The following is a 25,680-nucleotide window of genomic DNA, read 5'->3' as shown; positions in this document are numbered from 1 at the left end:
GTCTTATAACCAGTGCATGGATGAGGAGGTGGTGCCATGAACACTTTAGTCAAACAACAGGTGTTGCCTGGAACAGGGAATTCTAGAGAGCAGTAGGAGAAAAAAATAGATTTAGGAAAAAGTAAAACAAGATACCAACCATCAGTTGGTGGCTGTAAGGTTAGAGGATAATGCTTGCTGTAGGCAACTGGAAGGTTGCTGGTTCAATTACCCAGCCAGCAAGGGTAGATACCCTCACAATAAACATGCAGTAATCCTGGTCTCTATACTGCCTCCCCCTGGTCAGCCGGGACGCCTGATGGAGGGGAAAGGAACTGGTTGGAATAACGTGTTCCTTCCACGCGCTACGTCCTACCAGGGAAACTCCCCCCTGCTCACTCCTCATGCATCGAAGGAAGCATGAGCTCAGTTCGGGGCTCTCCCCAGGCTGGCAGAGGGAGAGTAGCACCCAGTATTACAATTGGCACTGGGTGAAAAAACGGGTTACAAAATCGTGGGATAAAGATTTATAAAAAAAAGAAAATGACCCAGCCAGACCAACAGGAAAAATCTGGAGATTGAATACTAGTAGCTACCCTGGCTAGCATTGAGAGGACATTCCATTCATAATCAGCATTACCCAAGACTCACTGCAGGCTGGTTAAGTTTACCACTTTAAACCAGGCTATCCCTATTTTAGGCATGTAATTATATGCCATTATAGTCATTATAGGCGAAAACTTAAGAATAAAAAAACACGAAACAAATGTCAAAGAAATATTTTGTCTATCTAATTGTAGATCTGCTATTTTTGAAATAGGGCTTAAGCGGTTATTATGGTCAAACAAAACAGCACAACGAACGACACATGATGAATGATATGTCACACTTTCATCATCATCATTGGTCATTGATTGGATTGATAAGACCAGCAGCAGAGACAGGCTGTAGTTGCACCATCCTGTGTTGATTTTGACAGCAAATCTTAATTTAGTTTTAGTCATAGTCTTTTGAATAAAATTCCATTTAGTTTGTCATGTTTTAGTCATCTGAAATGTTTTACTGTTAGTCTAGTTTTAGTCGACTAAATATAAGATTATAGTCGACTAAATCTACAGTTGATTTAGTCGACTATAATGTATTTTGGGCGGTGCCCTGATGGTGTCGTAATGGCTGATTTTATACTTTGCATGCAGGGTTGCATGCTGAAAATAGCAGATGTACAAGCTCACAACGTGTCGTGTTGTGAGCTTGTAGATCTGCTATTTTCAGAGCGCAACCAAACATAAAACTACTTGTCTTTTAGTTCTACTGGATCTCTTCTCCACTAGACCCTCACTAACATTTTAGTCTAGTTTTTATTTGTTGACGATATTGTCAATATATTTAGTCATAGTTTTAGTCATCATAGCTTAGTTTTTATTAGGTTTTTCGTCAGTGAAAAACGGTAGTCGACCAACATTTTTCGTCATAGTTTTAGTCGACAAAATCAACACTGGCACCATGCCAGCTAGTAGTGCTACATCCACAACTATGCCAATCCTCCATCTTTCTGTATAAGTCTTCCGATTGCTATGCCCAAACAACACCCTAACAGCACGCTTTCATAAAAAGACCATCAATTAAGACCTTCAAAATAACTCAGGAGAGCCTAAGAACCATCATAAAGTGACAAAGATAACCCAGTGATTCCAGTGTATACTGTAGTCCTCATTAAGGTTCAGCCTGGCAGACTGGCGGGGCGAAGACATGCCCTGAGAGGTGGCATTTGTTTTAGAATAATGACTTGTGCTACACTGTGCTGCGGTTTATGGACATTCTTTTTATTGCTGCCTTTTAAATCCAAATTAAAGAGGAGGGCTGAGTGGTTTCAAACGGCAGGAGGTGCGTGCGAGTGTGACACCCTCATGGCCTCGGATGGCTGTTGTGAAATACTGTGTATCTATTTACCAAACCAAAACACAGTGCGGAGGAGGAGAACAACCCTACATCAGAACACCAGTAAAAGTCAAATACTAGGTGGGGTGAGGGTGAGGTAGGGTGTACCTACAGTATCTAATATTATATTATATATAATACTAGGTGGGGTGAGGTAGCGTGTACCTATCTAATCGGTTTGTAATGCCATCACTGACTTCTAACTGAATGATAAGCGAGGTACAGTAGGGCTGGGTGATATGGATGAAATCACATAGCACAGTATTTTTTACAAAATGCCTCAATATCGATATTGTCATGATAATATCATTTAATGACAATTTGACTTTATTTTTTCAGAAACTTTCAATAAATGCAGAAAATAGCAGATCTTCAAGCTGCCATCAAGAGGCCAGCTTCCGAGTTGTAAATTGAGGGTATATAGGAAGAGACAGTTCATATGAATGGCCTGTAGTCTCGCTGTTTCACCCCTGCTGGTCAGAAGTAATTAAGCTCCATTCAAGCGGATGGTGTTTTGCCAAACTTTACACTTATTTTTATTACCTTAATAAACATTGTCTTATTTCAATCATCATGACATGTGTTTTGGTAAATTATGGTCCCATTTATTTTAAAATGGATGATAAAGTAGATTATGCTGTAGGAGAGCCGTGGCTAACTTGTGATGCTTTGATTGACAAGCTACACAACCAATAGCATTCATTCCCCACCCCTGCTCTGGTCCCGACCAATAGCATTCATTTCCGAGTGCATAAGATGTAGAAAGATGGCGGATTTGAAATGGTTGAAAAATAGGCTTCATTTACAGTGTGTAGAGTCTATGGGCGTAATGTTTTTACTGTCTATAGCTGTCACACATTGTGAGGGTGGAGATCTGCTATTTTCACTGTTTTCGAGAGTAAAATAATAGGGAATAAGTGATTAAAACACTTTCATATATTACGATCCAAAATCCCAGACCATATCCAGTCTCATATCACAATATGGATATAGCATCGATATCTTGCCCAGCACTAAAGCAAGTTGATGAATGATATATTTTTTGCGTTCCGCTCAGGGCCCATATGGATGGACAACGTGCGTTGTGACGGCACAGAGAAGTCGCTGAAGGACTGTAAGCACAACGGCTGGGGCGTGAACGACTGCAAGCACTCAGAGGACCTGGGTGTGGTCTGCAGCCCGGAGCGCCGTCTGGACCAGACGTCCAGGAGGGCCCACTCCATCGCCCTGAGGCCTGACGTCAGCCCCTCCCCACAGTGGCAGAGCATCCTGGCCAGCCGCAGGACCACGCCGCAGGGTTACTACGGCAACGGACACGCCCAGGAGGTCCCCAGGTTCTACAGAGAACACACCCACCACCAGGTATATATATATACAGCAGAACACAGTATATACATATATGTATATATATACACAGCAACACTGACTGTACAGTACACAGTAAATATATATATATATATATATATATATATACAGAAACACTGACTGTACACACACAGTCCAATCCTGAATGTAAATTCAAAGTTGCAATCCGTACGTTTTACTCTATGTCCTCTCCGGGATTGGAACAGGCCTCCTGCATGGGAGACGAAACATTTACAGCTCACACTAGAGTACAGTTGATTTAGTCGACTAAATTATATGTTTGGCGGCCTCGATGCCATCGAAATGATTGTCACGTAGCTGCATGTCAAAAATAGCCGATCTACAAGCTTGTGGATCAACAATTTTCGGTCTGTGACACCTGCACGCACCCATGATGACTTCATAGCTTAGTTTTTATTTAGTTTTCGTCAGTGAAAAAAGTAGTCAACAGACATTTTTCGTCATAGTTTTAGTTGACGAAATCTACACTGCACTAGAGGGAATCCCCGCTTGTAAGGAGATATTGGGCTTATGAGCCTGACACCAGGATCTAGTGTTTCTCAAATGGGGGTACATGTACCCCTAGGGGGGGGGGTACAATGATAAAATGTCAAAAACATGACCAACTGTTAATGAATAGAAAGCAATACTGTCAAGCTCCACATTTAATAGAGCTACACATTATGACACAACAGATCAGAGACATTGTCATGTTCCACGTTCCCCCCACAGGGTCAAGGCAAGGTGCGCATCGAGGAGGTGCGCCTGAGGCCCATCCTCATGCACACCAAGAGGAAGAGTCTGATGACGGAGGGCGTGGTGGAAGTGAAGCATGCTGGGAGATGGAGGCAGGTGTGCGACCTGGGCTGGACCCTGAACAGCAGCAGAGTGGTGTGTGGGATGCTGGGCTTCCCAGAGGCCACCCAGCACAACGCCAAAACATACAAGTACGTCCTCCCTCTCTCTCTCTCTCTCTCTCTCTCTCCTTGTACCTCATCACTGTAAACATTCCGGTGAACCTCTTGTTGAACCGGAGTTGTTATAGCCTTGATTTATAGTGGGTCGTGTGTACCGTGTCGGGCGCCGAAAATAGCTCGACCTACAAGCTCACAACGCGTCGCAGAGCGATGCGTCGTGAGCTTGTAGATCGGCTATTTTCCAGCGCGTGACACCGGCCGTGCGAGTAAGTACAACTCAGGTTTTAGGGTTTTAAGTATAAAGTATAAATCAGCCTTTAGAGTGCCAGCGCTGCGCCACTGGCCTCAGCTCCTCGGGGAGCGATGACCTCAGCCATTCATCCCATTGTTAAATTAATAAACACACTTCTGGAGCAGGAGAGAGTAACGCATTACACACACACACACACACACACACACACACACACACACACACACACACACACACACACACACACACACACACACACACACACACACACACACACACACACACATAGACACACGCCAGAGGCATCCCCGCTAATGCAGCAACTTTGAGTAAAAGCCCCCTTTCTGGGCTTATCTTCCGCTCCCAGCTTCTGCCACCACCCCCCCTCTCTCGACCCCCCTCCCCTCCCCTCCCCTCCCCTCCCTTCCACTCCCCGATGATGATGAAGAGATCCCCTCGCTACACTGCCCTTACTTTTACACCTTTGACTAGGAGGCCAATCTCCTCTGTTCACCTCCCTCTCCTCTCACTCTGTCTTACACACACACACACACACACACACACACACACACACACACACACACCCTCTCCGATGCTTATCTTCACACACAGGTCTCAGTCAGACAAACAGCTCCACTTTAACTTTTAGATTGGTGTGAAGAAGGAGTAATATGGAGCTGATTGGTCTTTAACTCTGCTGTCAATATGCTGCCTTGCCAGGATGGAGAGCAGGGCGCGGCTCTTTGTTTTATTGACAGGGTTCCCTCTGTGGACCTAACTTAACTCAACCATTTATCCCCTCGCTCTCTCACACGCTCTTACAATAGCACCTTCACCGAGCTGTGTGTGTGTGTGTGTGTGTGTGTGTGTGTGTGTGTGTGTGTGTGTGTGTGTGTGTGTGTGTGTGTGTGTGTGTGTGTGTGTGTGTGTGTGTGTGTGTGTGTGTGTGTGTGTGTGTGTGTGTGTGTGTGTGTGCGTAAATTGACACTCGCTGTTGGTTAGGGTGTTTGGACATCAGTAGGGTGCTGTGGGTGGTGGGTGTGTAGACATGGTCAGGGTGCTGTATACACGCTGAGTCGGGTGCTGTGGGTGTCGGGTAGGGTGCTTTGTGTGTGGACATGGGTGGGTGTCTCCCCTTTTGCCCTTTCGACGGCCCGACTGCACTTCCTCTCCTCCTGTAGAGAAAACAGACAGAGCGGTTTTGGAGACGGTCGTGGCTCTTAACCGCAGGAGGACCACACATTAGCAGAGAATTACACCAGGGGCCATTATGAGAACGGACGGCCGCTGTCCGTTCACTTTGGCCTGACCGGACAGGACGAGGCGCCCATCTGGAGCACGTTCCGCGGAGGGCTGCTGTTTCTGGGTGATTCACGGCTCAGCTATGCTTCCTCTCACATGGCTGCACCCGGCCGGCTCCGAGTCAACTGGTGATCGACCACAACATCTGCTCTGTACTCTAGGTGCTAGATTCCACTTGCTGCCGAAAAGCCTGCTACTGTTTGGGGGTTATTCGTTTTCCTTTATAGACTTCTCTAACGCCTTTATAGGCTTTCTAAAAGTGCCCGTATTGAAGTATGAATCACGCACCGCCGAAAGTGTTCCTGCGTTGCCCTTGAAAAGAAACGATGTCTCTGTGCTGAGCTCTGTGCTGTCTGTGGGTGTAAAAGGGAACACAAGGCGAGCTATAAAATGATTCCTCTGTGTTGGAGGTGGACATGCATTAGGCGTCGCAGCTTTAATGAGAAGCAATGCTCAAGGATGCTCTTTAACTAAACAGCATGGATGTGATCTGGATCATATGTCGGAGGTTCCCCACATTGCGGGCTCCGTGGTTTTCACTGCTTCGTCTTTGATTTCTGTGGCAGTTTGTAGTTGATGAAGACAGAGATGAGGGGGATAAGTAATGGCTTTGCGGGGTGGATGGTATAGCTAGATATGTATGGGCGAAACCTAAGGGGCTTGGCAGCTCACCAAGAAGGGAGGACGGGACTGCTGTAGCCTGAAGGACTTGGAGTTGAGCCTACGGGGAGGCGTTGCTCACTGGCGCTTTTAGGGCGTTGCATGTAAACCTTCCTCTTAAGGTCAAGTGAAAGGAAGTTGAGGAATAGCGCACGATGGGCTCTTTAAGGTCTGAAACCTCAGCCACTACAAAGTGGATAATACATCCAGCATATCCGCCTCTAAGTGCACAGCAAAGTCTTCTTGCAGACTTAAATTCAAGCTGCTAAGATTTGCATGTCATTATGTTGATTTTTTTCCCCTGTAAATTAAAGGCTCTGCTATGGAAGTGGTTGTGTCTTGATTTGGTTTGGTCTTGGTGTCCTGGCTTTGACTTGGTGTTCTGCTACAGTGACAGTACAGTGGACCTGTATGTATGAACTAAGGTTTGGCCTAATCTGTTTGTTTACAAATATGTATGCGTTCGCTACAGTATCTCTAACGAGTATGAGTATAATTTATATTCAATATATTCATATTAGAGATGTTGTGTAGAGGGAAAAAATGAGTGGACTAACTATAGAGCCTTAGGGGACCCCGGTCAACTAAGTATACTATAGGCTTTAATGCTGATTCATGTCAAATTCACGGTTCTCCTGATTGATGATTACAAAAAAGAATTGTGTCTCTTGGCTAACATTGTATTCAGCCAGATATAATATAATATACAGTAGAGTTGACAGAGAACCTAGACTCAGATATCAGTGTAGAAATGGGAACATTTGAACCCATAAAGATGGTGGCACCGACAACATATGATGAAGCTTTACAGTTGATTTAGTCGACTAAAATGTATTTTGGCGGTGCCGTGATGGCGTCGTAATGGCTGGTTTTACACTTGGTTGCATGCTGAAAATAGCAGATCTATGAGCTCACAACGTGTCGCGTTGTGAGCTTGTAGATCTGCTATTTTCAGAGAGAAACACCCGAGCGCAACCAAACATTAAATGTCTTGTCTTTTAGTTCTACTGGATCTCTTCTCCACTAGTCCCTCACTAACATTTTAGTCCAGTTTTTATTTGGTTTTATTACGTTTTCGTCAGTGATAAAAAGGTGGCTCAACAGTGGCTCTGACCAACCTGTAGGAGTCGCTAGTTGCATCGACAGAGTGCCTGCCCTTCCCTGTTGGCCTGAACACAGCCAATTGAGTATGCTGGGGGGGGCGCCCCGGCCAAGCCGGAAGGCACCGTGGAGGAATCGAACACCATTCTCCACAGTGGTGGGCAGGAACTCCGGCGCCAACCGGACGCCCCGGGTCCATTTTGAGACGAGCCTGGAAGTGTTTGGAGTTACATAGCCAGTGGCACTCCCCCTGCCTCTACATTACATACATTTGCTCTTTGTCTATCTGGTCCATTCTTAGAAAGCCTTTGGACCAGCATGTCTCCCTGCTGGCTGTGTGTGTCTCTTGGATGGGACTCTGAAGATGCTGTAATTACAGGTTGGGTAGGACTGAGGCTGTCCAGGGTTTCTGCTGAGAGTGAAAAAAATGCCCCCAATTATAGCTGTGTGTGTGAGAGAGAGTTAGAGGAGGGTGAGACCAAGAGAAGAGGAGGAAGCGAGACAGATAGAGAGAAAGAGGGAGGTAGAGAGCAGTATAGTCCCAGGCTGGTGTAAAATATGTCCCAATTACAGCTGCAGCCTGCAATAGGTCGCTGTGTCAGCAGCTGTCTGTCGTTTCCCCGTCTCGTCTGTCTCTGTGGCCGTTTGGAGACTTAACCACCATTTTATGTTTAATTATGCTTCTGCTGAACTTTTCCTTAAGATGGGGGGTATCATTTTCAGTCTTTAGGATGACATTTTGCGCAACCGAGTCGGGTCTGGTATCCCAAGTCCGTGTGATCTTCCTCAATGAGCTTCTCTCTAATTTATCTGGCCATCTTTTAATTTCCCTATGCATGCCAGCGCCATCTTTTTGGTGGTTTGGAACAGAGTGTGGAACCTGGACTTCTGAGCCAAGCTGAAACGCAGCGACATTGAACAGTTCCAATCTGCCTCGAGCGCAGTGTACATTTATCTCGTAATCCATCGCCTGAGTCGCCTCTGTCGCCTTCTGTAGGTTTCATAATGACAGCTATAGCGTGTTTTATTTTGGGACTCTTTGGCAATTTATAGCATATTTTATTTTGGGCGTCTTTTGCAATCCAGGTTCACCTAAGTGGCATTTTCACACAGCGTTGTATATCCTGTCTGTAAACATCTTGACGAAACGCAACAGATTGGAAAACTTCTTATCTTGCGACTTCGCTTTGAAACGTCCAATTGCACCTTTTTGAACAATATGGCTCCATAGCAGTTGTGGCGAGCCGTTACGACACCCCTGGTCTTAAGGAGCATGCCAGGGTTAGGGAGTGTGAGGCTGCCGTAAAAAAGGAACAGCGGTGTGATTGTTGTCCTTTAAGAGGCGGGTGGGACTCTGTCATTAGTCTCCCATGTTCCCCCAACGAGGGGTGGAGCCTCCCCTTTAATTAATCAGTCTGATGAAGGCCTTGGAGGTAGAACTCTCAACCCTCGAGTCTCAACACTTCCAGTTCACTAACACAGAGGCAGGATTTTACAGTTACACTGTAAAATCCTCATTCATTGATTTGTTACTCAGGGGGTACAAATGCAACCAGATGGACCTTTAAGCGTCCATTTGGTTACATTTGTTAAATCACATGTGGTTACATTAACCCAATGTAATATACATTAGAAGAAGGGAGGACAGGACAACATCATTGACCGGGATCCCCCAGGAATCTATACTTGGTCCCTTTTTCTCTCTACACCAAATCTCTTCCCCCGAAAACAGCCGATCTACAGTACAGTATGCACGCTCACAATGCATTGCAACCAGAAGCGTTAGATCTGCTATTTTTGCAGAATCTTTGCCTATATTTTCCTCATGCCCAGAACAGGGATGCAAGGGTTTATGTGGTTAAATTAGCACTTAAAACTTTACTGCGTGGCTGTTACTGCTCCGACCACATGTTTGTGCTCGTCTAGTCTGGTCTAGTCGTACAGCAGAGCTACTCGTATCCCTCGTAACACATGAAGAAGAGCTGAGGTTCATACCTTAGAGAAGTTAAGGATGAGAGAGTGTGAGATTTGCCATGGTTACAAATTGTACAAACAGTGGCGTAATGGAGTCAAATAAAAGACGTGCGGGTGTCCTTCAATTGTCTGTACATTATAGTCTCATGTGCAGAACTGCAGACGGTGGTGTAAAGTAACTAAGTGCATGCACTCAAGTACTGTACTTAAGTACAATTTTGTGGTATTTTTACTTTAGGGGAATATTTCCAGTTTTCAGTACTTTTACTTCTACTCCACTCCATTGCAATTATTTGAAAATTTCAGTTACTAGTTACTTTTGATTATTATTACAAAACAAACATTAACCACTTTAGCCCAATATACGTTTCGGCCATTTGAAAATAGCTGATCTACAAGCTCACAATGCGTTGCTATGCGACGCATTGTGAGCTTGTAGATCTGCTATTTTCAAATGAGTTTTATGCATTTGAAAACTTGAAATGGGACATCCTGCACAATGAGTACTTTCGGCTTTTGGTACTTTTAAGTACATTTTGATGTCAATACTCTTGTACTTTTACTCAAGTAAATTTTGTATTCCGGAATTTCACTTGTAACAAAGTATTTCTATATTGCAGTATTGATACTTTTACTTAAGTAAAAGATATGAGTACTTTTTCCACCACTGACTGCAGGCGGTGTGGCCTTTTGAGGACACTAAAAAGTGATGGGTCTGTGGTGAGGTCATAATCAAGTGACAGACGTATTTGCCTCGTGGGAAATTGTTTGCAAGACAGTGTGTGTGCAAGCGTGCACATGTGTGTGTGTGTGTGTGTGTGTGTGTGTGTGTGTGTTAAGGCACCCCTGTCTATTCTCGACATGTTACTACAGAGCCACATGGCAGACGCATTCAAGATATTTTATGAGCCTCTGTTAAGAATAAGAGTTAAATTCTATACAGTGCGTCAGTCTGAGTTCACCACAGCCTCTGTGACATTGCATGTGGCTTTGTTAAGTGTCATGCAACGTGATTTAAGATGGCGCCGTTACGGCATATTTCTGCCTAAATAGACAAAATGTATAATGTATAGATGTTTAAATCTTGAAAGGTATAAGTCATTGGCAATTTACTTCTTCATAAATTATACAAGACTGACCACAGCCACAGTTAACCACTTAAACCCCATATATACTTTGTTGTGCGTCAAATAGCTGCAAGCTCACAACACGTTGTCACAATGCGACACAGAAGTTTCAAGCTTGCACATCTGCTGTTTTTGCTAAATGTTCGCCTACTTTCACCAAATGTTTGCCTATTCTTGCCGAATGTTTGCCGAACTATGCCCAGACGTTGCTGTGGTTAAAGCAACAGTGCAGCAACTGAAAGCTTTCAGTTCAGTTGTCACGTCTAGAAACACATCAACCATTTGAAAGGAGATGCAGTCTGACAATGTAATGAATAATGTAATTTATTAGACATTTCCCTATTCTGGGGCAAAGACATTTGGTGTAGAGGGAAATGAGGGGGCCTATATGAAGTATATAGGGTTTAAGTCGTTGGATAGGAATAATGTACGTCTTTGATAGTCTTTCCTTACCATGACTACATTTTCATGTTGTTGTTTATCCTGTTCCACTGGCGTTAGGAAACGAGTCATTTTGAGCATAACTATATTATAGTTTAGCTCAAACACACACATTACAACCCATGACCTCACTCAGGTAAATGACAATGTGGCTCTTGAGTCCAGCGTTTGTTTTCAGAAGCTTGTGACTTGACTTGGTCAGCACTCAGCAGCGCTCTGTAGTTTCATGAGTGACTATCCGTATACGTTTTCCAAAACAGCAGATCTGCAAGCTTGAAACACAGCGTGTTTTGATCTTGTCGATCTGCTAAAAGAAACTTTCCTGAGGATAGAGTTGTCATGTATTCATTCAATATTTTACTCAAAAACGTAGACAAGAAGATGAAGAAGGCGACACTAACACACTTGTGTGTTAGTGTTAAAGCTGCTTTTCTGTCCTACCCAGGATTCAAACCTGGGTCTCCTACATGAGAGACCAACAACTTCCCATTAAGAATGGGAAGTTGTTGGTCTGAGCAGGTATGAGTGTGCGTGGCTTGCATGCGTGTGTGCACGCGTGTGTATTTAAACACTTTCAACCTGGCATCCCTGTTTTGGGCATGTTTTCAAAAAGGTTCAAAGAATTTCCTTTAATAGGGCTAAAGTGGTTAATGCACACATTTGTTTTTGTACGTGTGTTTGGAGCCATTGATGTGAATATTTATGCGTGTGTGTGTGTGTGTGTGTGTGTGTGTGTGTGTGTGTGTGTGTGTGTGTGTGTGTGTGTGTGTGCGTGTGCGTGTGTTTGGGAATGCCTCTCCTCCAACCCCCGCTGGCCGGTCACCACATCTGTTTTACGGCTCTCCCTTATTTCGGTCGTTGCCGTTTCTCGGACGTGCCGGCCAGCACAGAGCCAGAGTTCTGACTGTTTGTTTGCTTGCTGGGTTAAGCCTCCATTTCCCAGCAATGCCGTACATACGCTGCCTTTTGTTGAATGTCACCATTTTATTTAGCCTACAATGTGGCTTTGGCGGCTAAGGTGTTAGCCGCCAAAGCCACATTGTTTTTATTTTCATCCAGTTATATATCTAGCATCCTGTACATACAGTAGATACATGCAGTACTGTAACTACAGGATACATAACTCTCTCACAAGTCTTACAAAACACAATGGAAACAAAAGAGATTCAACATGATCTATGTTATTGCGTCTTTGGCTAACTCCAACAGTTGGTGAGCATCACTGATTCTCTCTCTCTCTCTCTCTCTCTCTCTCTCTCTCTCTCTCTCTCTCTCTCTCTCTCTCTCTCTCTCTCTCTCTCTCTCTCTCTCTCTCTCTCTCTCTCTCTCTCTCTCTCTCTCTCTCTCTCTCACTCTCTCAAAGTGCTACCAGTATGAACATAAGTCATATTTGCAGCACAGTACCTTGAGTACTTTCTTTCATTTCTTAAAGGACGCAACATAACAACTGTTTGTTGCTCAAATGTGCCAGGATGTCTTCCCTGTGTATTTTTGCTTTCCCATTGTAAGCTGCAAGCTTCTCTGGGAAACAGCTGAATATTAGGAACAGGCTGGACTCCTAATGTATCATCACCTGACTTATGGACCACAATGTGGAAACACGCTTCTGGCTTTTTTGTGTCATCCATTTGGCGTGTTTTTAACTTTGTGTACTGCCTGTACACAAATTGTCTATTAAGTATTCAATCAATTAATCAATCCATCAATCAATCAATCAAAAAAACATAACTGGATCACGTCGCTCAACATAATTGTCTCGCGCCAGAAAATATATGGATAAACACTAAGCAGTGTTTTTACTAATAGGAAAAAAGAAGATTTCCATTTGGTAAAGGAGACAGACGGGCAGAGAGAGAGAGAAGTGCTCTGGTGCGACTGTCAAGTGTGAAAGTGGGCGGCGACCAAGTCAAATCCAGTATTTTTAATGAGCTGTTATACAGCTTTTACACTTAAATGCAGTTTGTTGGAAGAAAAAAAAAACATCATCATTATCCAGGAAGAAATTGGCCTGTGGGCACGGCAACTATAATATTTATAATATTAAATAGAAATACAATGAAATGTTTTACATATAAAAGTTTGCTTAGATAAACTCAAGAGAAATGGTCAAACTGTGTGGTTTTGCAGATGCTTTCTCGTGTCCCCGCCCAACAATTCTATATTGGCAAAGAAGCGGTATTGTATTCCCTACGCTGTATGTCTGGAATATTCACTATACTCTAACCATTCATTCTCCACATTCACGCTGACAGCCCGCCTAGACATTCCAGATGGAAATACACTCTGTAAAGAGAGACTGGAGGTGGACTTGGTCAGGGAAAACAGTACAATACATTCTTGCTTAAACTATACCAGTCATCGCCTCTCACTCATATACCTAACTTTATGCTCCCCACAAAGCCACATGTAGCCTAGCGTGACGCTACTGACTTACTGTATGTGCAGTCCTCTGCTTCCTGTAAAGTCAGGGTGAGAGCAGAGGGCATTGTTAGGTCATCGAGAAGCTAAATAAACCGAGTTTATTGAGATAAATGTGTGTGTGTGTGTGTGTGTGTGTGTGTGTGTGTGTGTGTGTGTGTGTGTGTGTGTGTGTGTGTGTGTGTGTGTGTGTGTGTGTGTGTGTGTGTGTGTGTGTGTGTGTGTGTGTGTGTGTGTGTGTGTGTGTGTGTGTGTGTGTGTGTGAGAGAGAGAGAGAGAGAGGTAGAGAGAGCGGAGTCCGTCTTGTGTGGCAGGACTACTATACATTTTCAACAAACAGTTGCAGTATATCTCATGTTATTTTAAGTTGTTTATGTATTTGATATGGACATCACAATCACATTGGACAAAACCAGATGCATTATTTAAAGTGTAAAGTGTGCTAATTTTCAACACCTATATATATATATATATATATATATATATATATATATATATATATATATATATATATATATATATATATATATATATATATATATATATATATATATATATATATATATATATATATATATATATATATATATATATATATATATATATAATTATATATATATATATATATATATATATATATATATATATATATATATAATTATATATACTTGTAATAATTAACATCATCAAAATCAGACCCAATACAAAACTTGCGAAAGCAACAGAAGACATAATCATTCAGATAACCAGTCAGTACTATACATGTGAACACATGTATTTGATTTAGTTGATTATGGTTCATTCCAACCATAATTTGAGTCCTCTGTTAAACACATTACCATCCGTCTCTAGTTTTAGAACCGTAGGCACTGTCTCCCTGTTGGGGGAACTGCTCACGTAGCCTACTGTGTACAGTAGCTCACCTCTTGGGATGAAAGACTGTGTGTGTGTGTGTGTGTGTGTGTGTGTGTGTGTGTGTGTGTGTGTGTGTGTGTGTGTGTGTGTGTGTGTGTGTGTGTGTGTGTGTGTGTGTGTGTGTGTGTGTGTGTGTGTGTGTGTGTGTGTGTGTGTGTGTGTGTGTGAGAAACCTCAGCAAATATACAGAGCTGATGGAACTCACATCCCTTTCTTCCTTTTTTTGTTCTCTCATAGGAAAATCTGGGACACCAAGGTTGCAGATCCTTCAACAAGGTAAGAAAGACACTCATTCTGGTCACCTTGGTGGTCAACCACACTTTCCCTTACTTTAGACAGCTCATAAATCTCATGGTTACCGGGCAGACTAGTCTGGTGTAGTCGGACAGTCAGAGGTCAGGTCACCACCTATACTGGGGGTCTGGGGAAATCTAAATTCAATGAATTGGCTAGAACAGACGCTAACTGACCTATTGACCCACTGCTTTGATAACAAATCATATCACCTTCCCAATCTGAAGGAAGGACCGACCCTACACTACACTACGCTACACTACGCTACACTACGCTACACTACGCTACCCTACGCTACGCTACGCTACGCTACGCTACGCTACGCTACGCTACACTACACTACACTACACTACACTACACTACACTACACTACACTACACTACACTACACTACAGTCTAGATTTAGAAATCCAATTATGTGTCTACGCATGCCTGCTGATAAATGATGTCCAAAGGATATGAAATTTACCTTTGAATCCATTTATAACTTTTTTTTCCCCATTATTGTGTGTTTTGATTGATCGATTGAATGCTTTATTATAAACCTATGGCTTGCCTTGTTTCCATTGGGGTCCTTTGTACTCAATTCATCGAAACATTAATAACAGACAAATATACATGACAAACATCATATGAAAACAAAAATGAAAATATGTACAGTAAACAGTTCGGGGGGGGGGGGGGTTAGAGCGTTTTTTAAGGAGAGTAGGGATTCACACTCCTTTACGACTGTCGGTAGGGCGTTCCACATGTTTGTGGCATAGCAGGAGAACGAATTTAACCCCTTGTTAAAGCCAAATCTGGGTTGGACGTTGGGTTGGGTTGGACGTGATTAGTGGAGCTCCCTCTGGTGTTGTGATTGTGAATCTCCTCTTCCTCCCCAGACTGAGCATGATGGCGAAGAAGAAGGGATTCTGGGTAGAGAAGGTTCACTGCCTGGGCACTGAGAACAGCCTATCAGAGTGTCACGCTCAGCTGTCCATCGCACGGAGCCCCACCCCCTGTAAGAGTGGAAGACACGCCGTGGCTAAGTGCGTCGCGGGACCCCAGTTCGCACGCATATCTTCGGGGAGACCCCAGGCCCCTAATGCAGTGGTGGTGAGACACACTATTTTACAGTGTACACATATAGGCCTACACACGCACGCACGCACGCACGCACGCACGCACGCACGCACGCACGCACGCACGCACGCACGCACGCACGCACACACACACACACACACACACACACACACACACACACACACACACACACACACACACACACACACACACACACACACACACACACACACACACACACAGGCACACACACTCTAAACTTTCCCCCTCCACTCCCATGTTGTGCAGCCCGTGCGCCTGAAGTCAGGACCCAGGCTGGGCGAGGGTCGGGTGGAGGTGCTACGAGAGGGCAAGTGGGGGACCATCGTGGACCACCTGTGGGACAGAACGTCAGCCAGCGTGGTGTGCAGGGAGCTGGGCTTCGGCAGCGCCAAGGACGCCCTGATCGGAGCCTTCATGGGACAAGGTGAGATAAAGCTTTTATACTTTCCAGAGCAAAAGTATTTAAAAACCTGCTTAAAGTCGTGCTTTAAGGATCGTAATCTCAATCTGGGACTTAATCTGAATTGGATCTGGTCACGATGCAGTGATAGGACCGCTCTGAGATGTGTTTGCAGTGGTTCATGACTTTTCCAGTCTTCTGCTTATCTAAAACGCTGCGCCCGTCTGGCACTGAATGGCCTGAGAATTTCCAGAGAAGTGTGTGTGTGTGTGTGTGTGTGTGTGTGTGTGTGTGTGTGTGTGTGTGTGTGTGTGTGTGTGTGTGTGTGTGTGTGTGTGTGTGTGTGTGTGTGTGTGTAAACTGCAAATGTGTTGATCACACAAGCTATTACTTTGAGGGCAGAGCAGGGTCTGTGTTCTTCTCCAGCTGTGTGAGACAGTCTGTGAGCCACCAGACCCAACACACCGCCAGCTGCCCAAACATCTTGCACATGCAACGCACTCGCTCACTATGGGAGTTAAGTGAGCTGCTCAGGCTCTCTCTACCAGTCAGTGAGCTACAGTATAAGCCGTGGTGGTTTACTTTGGCACGGGGCGACTCTAAGAGTCACAGGCGTGTATGGTATATACCCACTTCCAGAAAAGCTCCTTTTCATCTGACGAACCTGATGAGTGCAGTGAGTGCTGCCGCTGCACTGATCCCTTTTCCTCTCACTTTACAAAAAAAAATCCCCAGTCGGGTCTCCAGCTGTGCCGGCGGTGTCCACACCCGTTAGCAGACATGAGAACCTGCAGAGCCAGAACCCTGGGACCGTGCAGGGCGTAGTCCCTGATCACGCTGATTAAGATGAAATAGGAGCTCATCATTTTAGCTTGTCTAGCTGCACCAGGGTTATTTATGAATGCATCAGGGAAGAAAGCCGGGGCTTTTTTTATTTTATTTTATTTATGCGCTGTAAGTCCTGAGTGTTAATGTATCTCTGAGAGTGTACAAATGGAACCAAATGGACCCGTGAGGGTCCATTTGGTTCCATTTGTGTACACTCTCAGAGTAACACGTAACTATGATTGATTGAATACTTAATTAGCAGTTTGCAAAAAAAATCACAGGAAAGTCCAGGTCAATACAAGGTCTGATAAGAGGATCTTAAACCCAAGAAAGTCTATGGCTTGTTTCCATTGTGTCCTTTGTACTCAATTAATCGAAGTTTGCAAGTTCGCAAATAAGGAACAAATGTCTAAATGAACACTGAGTACTGTGCTGTGTACAGAATGATGTCAGTTTGCTACTACGGCCTTTTTTCCTGAGTTGGAAACGAAAGCTTAAAATGTGGTCTTGAGAGGCTTTAGGGTTTAAAAAGGTGACTCCTCCTCCAGTACCCTTCATCTTGTTTGGTCTGAAATCAGCACCTTGCTTCAGCTCCTCCGCTTCCTCCTGATAGTTACAGCAGTCTGACTCTGCACAGAGGTGTTGTAACTCTCAGGGAGGAGACCAGAGACCAGGGAGCTTTTTAATTTGATCCCAAAATAAGTTCATATTTCCTCCAGGTCCGCCCGCAAGGCTCTTAAGAACCTTGTGTGTGTGTGTGTGTGTGTGTGTGTGTGTGTGTGTGTGTGTGTGTGTGTGTGTGTGTGTGTGTGTGTGTGTGTGTGTGTGTGTGTGTGTGTGTGTGTGTGTGTGTGTGTGTGACGCACACACATAAACGTGCATGCGTCTATATGTTTGTGCACGTGTCACACAGGCATATGAGTCTTTGTATATGCTCAAGTGTGTGTGTGTGTGTGTGTGTGTGTGTGTGTGTGTGTGTGTGTGTGTGTGTGTGTGTGTGTGTGTGTGTGTGTGTGTGTGTGTGTGTGTGTTTACCATATGATGTGGTTCTGCAGCTGTAGTCTGGTTTGATAAATGGCAGGTTCATTTCTTATTGCTCCCGTCTTCCTCCTGGAAATGCAGGTTTCCTCTATATTCTGTTTCCTGAATGGAGGTCTCTCTCTCTCTCTCTCTCACTCACACACACACACACACACACACACACGCGCACACACACACACACACACACACACACACACACACACACACACACACACACACACACACACACACACACACACACACACACACACACACACACACACACACACACACACACACACACACACACACACACACACACACACACACACACACACACACACACAGGTTTTCATAACGCCGCTGTGTGTCAGCCATAGCAGGGTCAGACATCAAAGTGTCCTCACGGCTGCCACTCTATAACATGCTGCTTTTTAGACATTTTACTGTCACATATAATTTTCCATGCACGCCGGAGGCCACATAAACACAGGCCTATATGGTGTTGGAAAGAACTTAAATTACACTCTCGGCGGTAGAATGAAACCTTTCTGAGAACGCCGGACAGAGAGAATAAACGGTGTGTTTTAAACACACCATATTAAAAGACTTTTCCGAATGCATTCCTTTTTTTGGAAGCAGAGAGCAGATTGTAATCATATTAACAACTCAAACCCTAGTTGACTGGAGTCCCCCAGGGGTCTACACTAGGCCCCCTCCTGTTTTACCTTCTACAGCAAATCTCTTCAGCGATAATAGCCACTATCTACAATCTCACAATGATAAACTTCTTTAACATTTCACCACTCTTCATCCTGGTGTCCCTGTTTTGGCTCTGTTTGGTCATTATAGGTGACACCATTCAGAAATGTACTCATTTTTTGTGACAAGCTTGTACATCAGCTATTTTCACCATGCGACACCATTGTACAACTAAGTATAATTTAGGGCAGGGGCGCTGATATTTGTCAGCTCTATTGCGTGTTTCTGGGCAGATATTTTACTTTTTTGGGGGGGTTTTGTAAGTTTAATTCGGTTAATTTACCTGCTAGCAAACCGGCAAAACATAGGGAGCGCGCTGCGAGTACGAGTGTGCGGCTGCGCGCTGCGAGTATGAGCGCGCGGCTGCGCGCCCCCCTCGCCCACTGGGTGCTTTTCATTTCTCCTGGGTGCTTTAGCCCCGAGGCACCCACAGCATCGGCGCCCTTGATTTAGGGCTTAAGTGGTTAATTCCTTATAGGCAGTCATGGGACATGTTCCTTTCCTTTATTTTTGTAAACAAAACAAAAAACAAACATGTTTATCTTTGATGGAGTCAGAGGCCTGTGTCACTATGAGGTTTCCATGCGTTGGATGCTAATCTGTCTGGGATTGGAGAGACAGCGCAACACAAAGCAACATGGCTGCTCAGTGTCAGAACCCCCAGGCAGATCTAAAGGCTCTGTGTGGATCACTGCCTCTCAGTGGGACTGAGTGACGGTGAGGTGTGATATGAGGGCAGCATGCCACCAGCAGGTACACACACACACCTCACATACGCTTACACACACACCTCACATACCCTTACACACACACACCTCACATACCGTACGGCAGAGGTTCTCAAACTTTGTCATTTCAAGGACCCCTGGTCCTTCATGATACTGACCATGATACTGACCATGATACTGACATGATACTGACCATGATACTGACCATGATACTGACATGATACTGACCATGATACTGACATGATACTGACCATGATACTGACCATGATACTGACCATGATACTGACCATGATACTGACATGATACTGACATGATACTGACCATGATACTGACCATGATACTGACCATGATACTGACCATGATACTGACATGATACTGACCATGATACTGACCATGATACTGACCATGATACTGACCATGATACTGACCATACACACACACACACACACACACACACACACACACACACACACACACACACACACACACACACACACACACACACACACACACACACACACACACACACACACACACACACACCCTGTCTTAGCGAGACAGTGTCACACAACTTGTACCAACCATAAAACTGGTTGACAACGGAATAATGATTCGGTGCCAGTTGGATTGTATTGCTTAAAGTTCCACACAAAATTTCTATGATTTTACTACTTAGGCTTGGCTAAGGGAAGGGGCCTATTTGATGACAAGAAAGTGACCCACAAAGTGGATTAGAGACATAGAAAAAGAAGCTCCATGGAAAGAAAAACAGTAAAAACACATATTAATGTGCTTTAAACGGGAGGCTAATTTCAGAGAGAGGAAAAGGCAAGGGTTTCCCTTCAAACCGCTGACCAACTATGTGTGCTATTCTCAACAAGTATGTGACCGGAGTTCTACTGTTTCCATCACCGTGTTCTCTTTCTAATGCGTCCAATTGATCTGCGGCATCTTCTGATTGTAATTATAGCACGATCTGTTGCTTAAAATGCTTCTTGTAACTAAGTACAACATTTAAGTGGCGCTGTTTACACTTTGCAAGGGACTTGACCGATGGAGAAGTTTTCCCTCCCGATCGGTAAATCGATGTCACACAAGGAGGAGTGAAAGTGAAAAAGCTCTGTTTAAACTAAGTCTAGACTCCACCCCATCCACTGCCATTCTCCAACTGTCATCATCATTACATTCATCACCGCCATCATTGAGGTAAATTACAGGGACAATGTCTCTGCTTCTATTTCCTCACCCGACCCACATCGGTGTATTTTTTGCCTCACTGTGTAATTTTAAGCGTGAGGTTCATATATGCTGTACATATACATATCGCAGTGAAAGATGCTGAACGCCTGTGTGCATGGATCGGGCGGCTCTGGTTTCATCCCCGGGGCCAGTGTTTCCCAGAACTCAGCACATGGGTGTACACTTACAGGCTTACGGTGCATCCTCAGGACACCTCGCCGCCATGTGGTCGCTGTGTTTACCCTGATAAGTCAAACAGTAGGGGTTTAGATCCAGCCCGCGGTCTGCACCATGCAGATAGAGGCCTGTGGTCTGCACCATGCAGATAGAGGCCTGTGGTCTGCACCATGCAGATAGAGGCGGAAGCATGGGTTCTGTTGTGCCTTTTTAGTGCAGCAGAACATGAACCCACCCACACATTGTGACCAATATGGACCCAGGCCTGCAATCTGCCCAAACCAACTTGAGGGACACACCAAGTTAGGGCCACAATCTGGCAATCTATTCCTTACTGTACCTCTCAACCACCTTTCTTCTTTCTGTGTGTCACACACACACACACACACACACACACACACACACACACACACACACACACACACACACACACACACACACACACACACACACATCCGCTCTCTCGCCCTCTGTTTTTTGTGTGGTTTAAGTTATATTTAGTTCATTCTATTTATTTCGATGGTACAGTACCAAATTTCCAAGTTTTTGTTTTTGTTGAAAACGCTGAAGCAGTTATTATTTAGCATTGTGTTTGAGCGTGCTGTCATCAGCTGTCATTGTTTCACAACAAGCTTTGTCTCCTCTGTGTCGTTTTGGCCTCATCTTTGTTTCAAACATTAAAACGAACCAACACATTTATAGTATATACTGTACTTACTGTATATAAAGCTTGTGGGTTTTTATTGACCTAGATTTGGCCCTGCTCTCTGCTGGGACTCACTGCACACGTCCATCTTGTGTCTCTGACTGACTTGAGGGGAAAGTAGTTGTTTTGCTGCCAAAAGCAAGAGAATGGCGGTAATGAGCTGTGACAGATCCCTGATATACGACGACCATGGTGGCATCGCTGCTCATAGAGCCAGAAAGCTCTGGCTCTGGCAGATAGGAACCTTTTACACTGATAGTCTCTGTGGACATGAAACACATTTATCTATCTGTTATATTGACCACATGAACCTCTTATAGCGCCCCCCTGTTGTGGGGGCAAAGATCTACAAGCTCGCAACTTGACACGTCGTGAGCTTGTAGATCATCTATTTTCAGGAGATTTTGTGTTGAGACTCTGTTGTGTCTCAACACAAGTGGTTAAAGGTTGTGTGTGTGTGTGTGTGTGTGTGTGTGTGTGTGTGTGTGTGTGTGTGTGTGTGTGTGTGTGTGTGTGTGTGTGTGTGTGTGTGTGTGTGTGTGTGTGTGTGTGTGTGTGTGTGTGTGTGTGTGGTACGTTTGTTGTGGCTTTACAAGTGTCTCATTGATCCTCAGGTAGATAAAGTGTGTTCAGGGTGAGTGCAGTGTGATGATGCCATCATGTCTGCGTTGTTTTGCACAAGAAGCTTAAAGCTTATAACTTTAACTTTAGCACATCTGCTCATTCTGCAGTGCTTTGAGGTGGTTTCCTTACTTTTCCATTAAGACCTTTGGTGACCCCGGTGTTGGGTAAGGACAGCTACTGGTTTGCAAGTAACACTGCCTGAAGCTCATAAGATCAATATTTACCGAGGCCAGATGAGGATTCCCTCTCAGCAGTAGAAATCTGGTCTCCCATCCAGGATAGGACATGAAATGTATGGATTGCACCTTTAACACCGAAATTCAGACTGTGATTATTTTCACACCCTTATTTCACATCATGTACAACTCGTTTTTTTTTTGTCTAAATTGTTATCCCACAATTGTGCAACCCCATTTTTTTTCACCCAGTGCCGATTGTCTAAGTAATCCTGGGCGCTACTCTCCCTCTGTCAGCCTAGGGAGAGCCTAGAGCCGAGCTCATACCTCCTTCAATGCATGAGAGCTAACAAGCCTTCTCATCACCTGACAGGGGGAAGCTTCCCCGGTAGGACATAGCTTCTTATCACCTGACAGGGGGGAGTTTCCCTGGTAGGACGTAGAGCGTGGAAGGAACACGTTATTCCAACCAGTTCCTTTCCCCTCCATCAGGCGCCCCGGCTGACCAGGGGGAGGCAGTATAGAGACCAGGATTACTGCATGTTTTTTATGAGGGTACCTACCCTAGGAGACACAGGGAGAACATGTAAACTCCACACAGAAAGGCCCTTTCGGTCATGTACAACTCTTATCTGACCCTCCATTCTCTTTGCTTCATCCCACATTTGACCTCATTATCTTACACATACCTCTTGTCTTGTCCTGTTCCCCCCCCCCCTTCAACACTCTTCAGGCACTGGACCCATCCACATGAACAGTGTCCAGTGTACGGGTCAGGAGCGCTCCATCACTGACTGTTCCTACCAGGAGGTTCCACTGTGGACGTTCAAACACACCCAGGACGCCTCTGTGCGCTGCAACGTCCCCAAGACGGGCCTAGAGAGCACGGTATGACATCACAACCATTCTCACATACATCTGATGAGCTTAGCCTTTAGCCTTTAGCCTTTAGCCTGACACTAAAGACCATTGAAGTGTTTGGAAAAGTAACATTAAGTCATATTAGCATAATTGCCTAAGTCGCTTTTTGTTCAAATTGACATTTTTGCCTATCTCTAGTCTCCTAACACTGCTGCATCATTGTGCCTTATTGCCTTATATGTCCTAAGCCAATCAGAATGCTTGTTACATTCCAAAATGACTTAAGCAGAAAGTCATTTTTTTTTCAAGGTTTTTTTATTTTATATTTTCACATACAGGTCAATAACAAAAGGCATACAAAAACAGTGAATTTATGTTACCCCTCCCACCCCCCCAAAGTTCCCGCTCTGAAAGAGCCACAACCCTGGTATCTTATTGTACCATTAACACAAAGCAGAAAGTCATTTTAAGTCAACTTTGCCTAAGTCAACTTTTTGACTTAGGCAGAAATGATTTTGAATGTAACAAGCATTCTGATAGGCTGAGAACATAGGCAATAAGGCAAGATGCCTTTGTTAGCAGTGCAGTAGAGCTAGGCAGATATAAATACAGGAAGATAAACATGAGTTTTTTTACTTTCTTGGTGATTTAGGCAGAAAGGTATTTTCTGGTTTTGTCTCTCCTTAACAATATGAGTTAGGTAATTATGCTATGAGGCTAACGATTTTTTTCCCTCCCCATTGATAATTAATTTAACTCATTCATTTGCCTTCTGAATCTGCATTGTGTTTGGTTGCTTGTAATCCAGGTGAGGTTGGCTGGTGGCAGACAGCGAGGGGAGGGCCGCGTGGAGGTGCTGGTGGAGGTCGGCGGCCGCAAGCGCTGGGGCGCCGTGTGCAGCGAGAGCTGGGGCATCAACGAGGCCATGGTGGTGTGCAGACAGCTGGGCCTGGGCTTTGCTGCCCGCGCCCACGAGGTAATGACCTCCTCATGGCATCATAACACGTGGATCGGAAATGTATAACATCCTGACAAACTCTTTATGGCCACAATGTCTCTTTTCCTTGTCTTTCTCTCTGTCTGTCTCTCCAGGACACCTGGTACTGGGCTGGAGACCCCAATGCAGCTGACGTTCTCCTCAGTGGAACACACTGTGTCGGCACTGAGCTGTCAATCCAACACTGTCGCCGTAACAACCACATCCACTGTCCCCGGGGAGGCGGAGCTAAATCGGCCGGGGTCACATGTTCAGAGAGTAAGCCATGAGACCTAATTAACCACTGCTTTAATCCAGGCACCTCCCAGAAAAACTGCTCTCAGCAGGAAATGCCCAAAAAAGCCATTTCCTGTGTACAGCCCCTATAATATACATTGTCATAATTACTATATGCTTCCAGTCACTAGTTTAAAGTCTTCTTTCTATCACCATGACATGCGTTTTGTCAAAGTATGGTCCCATTTATTTCAAAATGAATGATAAAGTAAGGTAAGTTTCTAGGGTTTGTATTGGTTCTACCGAGTGGTTCTACCAACCAAAACCCCTGAACAGAATTATACAGCAGTATTTATACAATTTGATTACATCCAACAAGCCTAATATGGCCTTGCTTCCCCAAAAGCCCCCCATTGGAGCTGGTGTGGCAGTTATGGTGTAGGCTGTGCTGATGCAATCATGTCTGACGGACCTCGGGCCCGCTCATCTTCTTCATGGGGGAGACAAGATGTGGGTCAGATCCACACCCATGAATACCTCCACAACATACACATCTTCTTTTTATTTTTCTCCATTGTCTGTAACATGTTCTCTGTCATCGTCATGTGTTGCTATTGGTCGTCATGGCTGCCAGTTCCCACCTGGTGTTGTGAGGGAGTCCTAACTGCTCCAGATCGTACTGAATAACTGCTAGCTTGCACAGGGTCTTCAGACTAGGACTCAAGTCTAAGATGTACAGGTCATCCAATAGAATGGGTGCGTAACCACCGTCTTTGTATCTTCCAAAGATGAAGATACGATTTCCCACGATGCAACAGCACATGCTATACACGGGCCAACAGCATGGCAGCTGTTTCCCCTTGGGCTCAACCTTCTTCCAGGAGAAGGTCTCTAGGTTGAATTTCCACAGATCAATGAAGAGCTCATTGGTAGAGTTCCGACGGCCAAGTATGTACAGCTCTCCATTGTAGGCAAAGGTTAAATAAGCCCAACATACTTCTGGAAGCTGTGCAGAAGAAGGTGTGTTCAGCCAGCAGTTGGTCTCTGTGTCAAACACTCTGATGGTGCTGTAGGTTTTCCAATAGTACCCCCCCCCCCCAAATACAAACATCTTTGTCCCGATGATGGTGGCACAGTGACGTGAAGAAACAAGCGGTG

At 44.7% G+C, this 25,680-nt stretch overlaps 1 protein-coding gene across 1 annotated transcript in view; it reads left to right on the top strand.

Moving 5' to 3' along the window:
• loxl4 (lysyl oxidase-like 4) overlaps positions 1-25,680 on the top strand; it is a 48,756-nt gene that overhangs the window by 4,977 nt on the left and 18,099 nt on the right. The window contains exons 3-10 of the mRNA XM_084077221.1: positions 2,975-3,279; positions 4,015-4,229; positions 14,625-14,663; positions 15,566-15,779; positions 16,035-16,212; positions 23,182-23,336; positions 24,118-24,285; positions 24,402-24,564. Coding sequence (XP_083933347.1) covers positions 2,975-3,279; positions 4,015-4,229; positions 14,625-14,663; positions 15,566-15,779; positions 16,035-16,212; positions 23,182-23,336; positions 24,118-24,285; positions 24,402-24,564 — 1,437 coding nt within the window. The remainder of the gene's footprint in view (positions 1-2,974; positions 3,280-4,014; positions 4,230-14,624; positions 14,664-15,565; positions 15,780-16,034; positions 16,213-23,181; positions 23,337-24,117; positions 24,286-24,401; positions 24,565-25,680) is intronic.

Source organism: Gymnoscopelus microlampas (assembly GCF_963454915.1).
Source record: "Gymnoscopelus microlampas genome assembly, chromosome: 13".
In the NCBI taxonomy this organism is placed as follows: Eukaryota; Metazoa; Chordata; class Actinopteri; order Myctophiformes; family Myctophidae; genus Gymnoscopelus; species Gymnoscopelus microlampas.
Note: the sequence above shows the minus strand (reverse complement) of the source record. Positions and strands in the feature narration are given on the sequence as shown.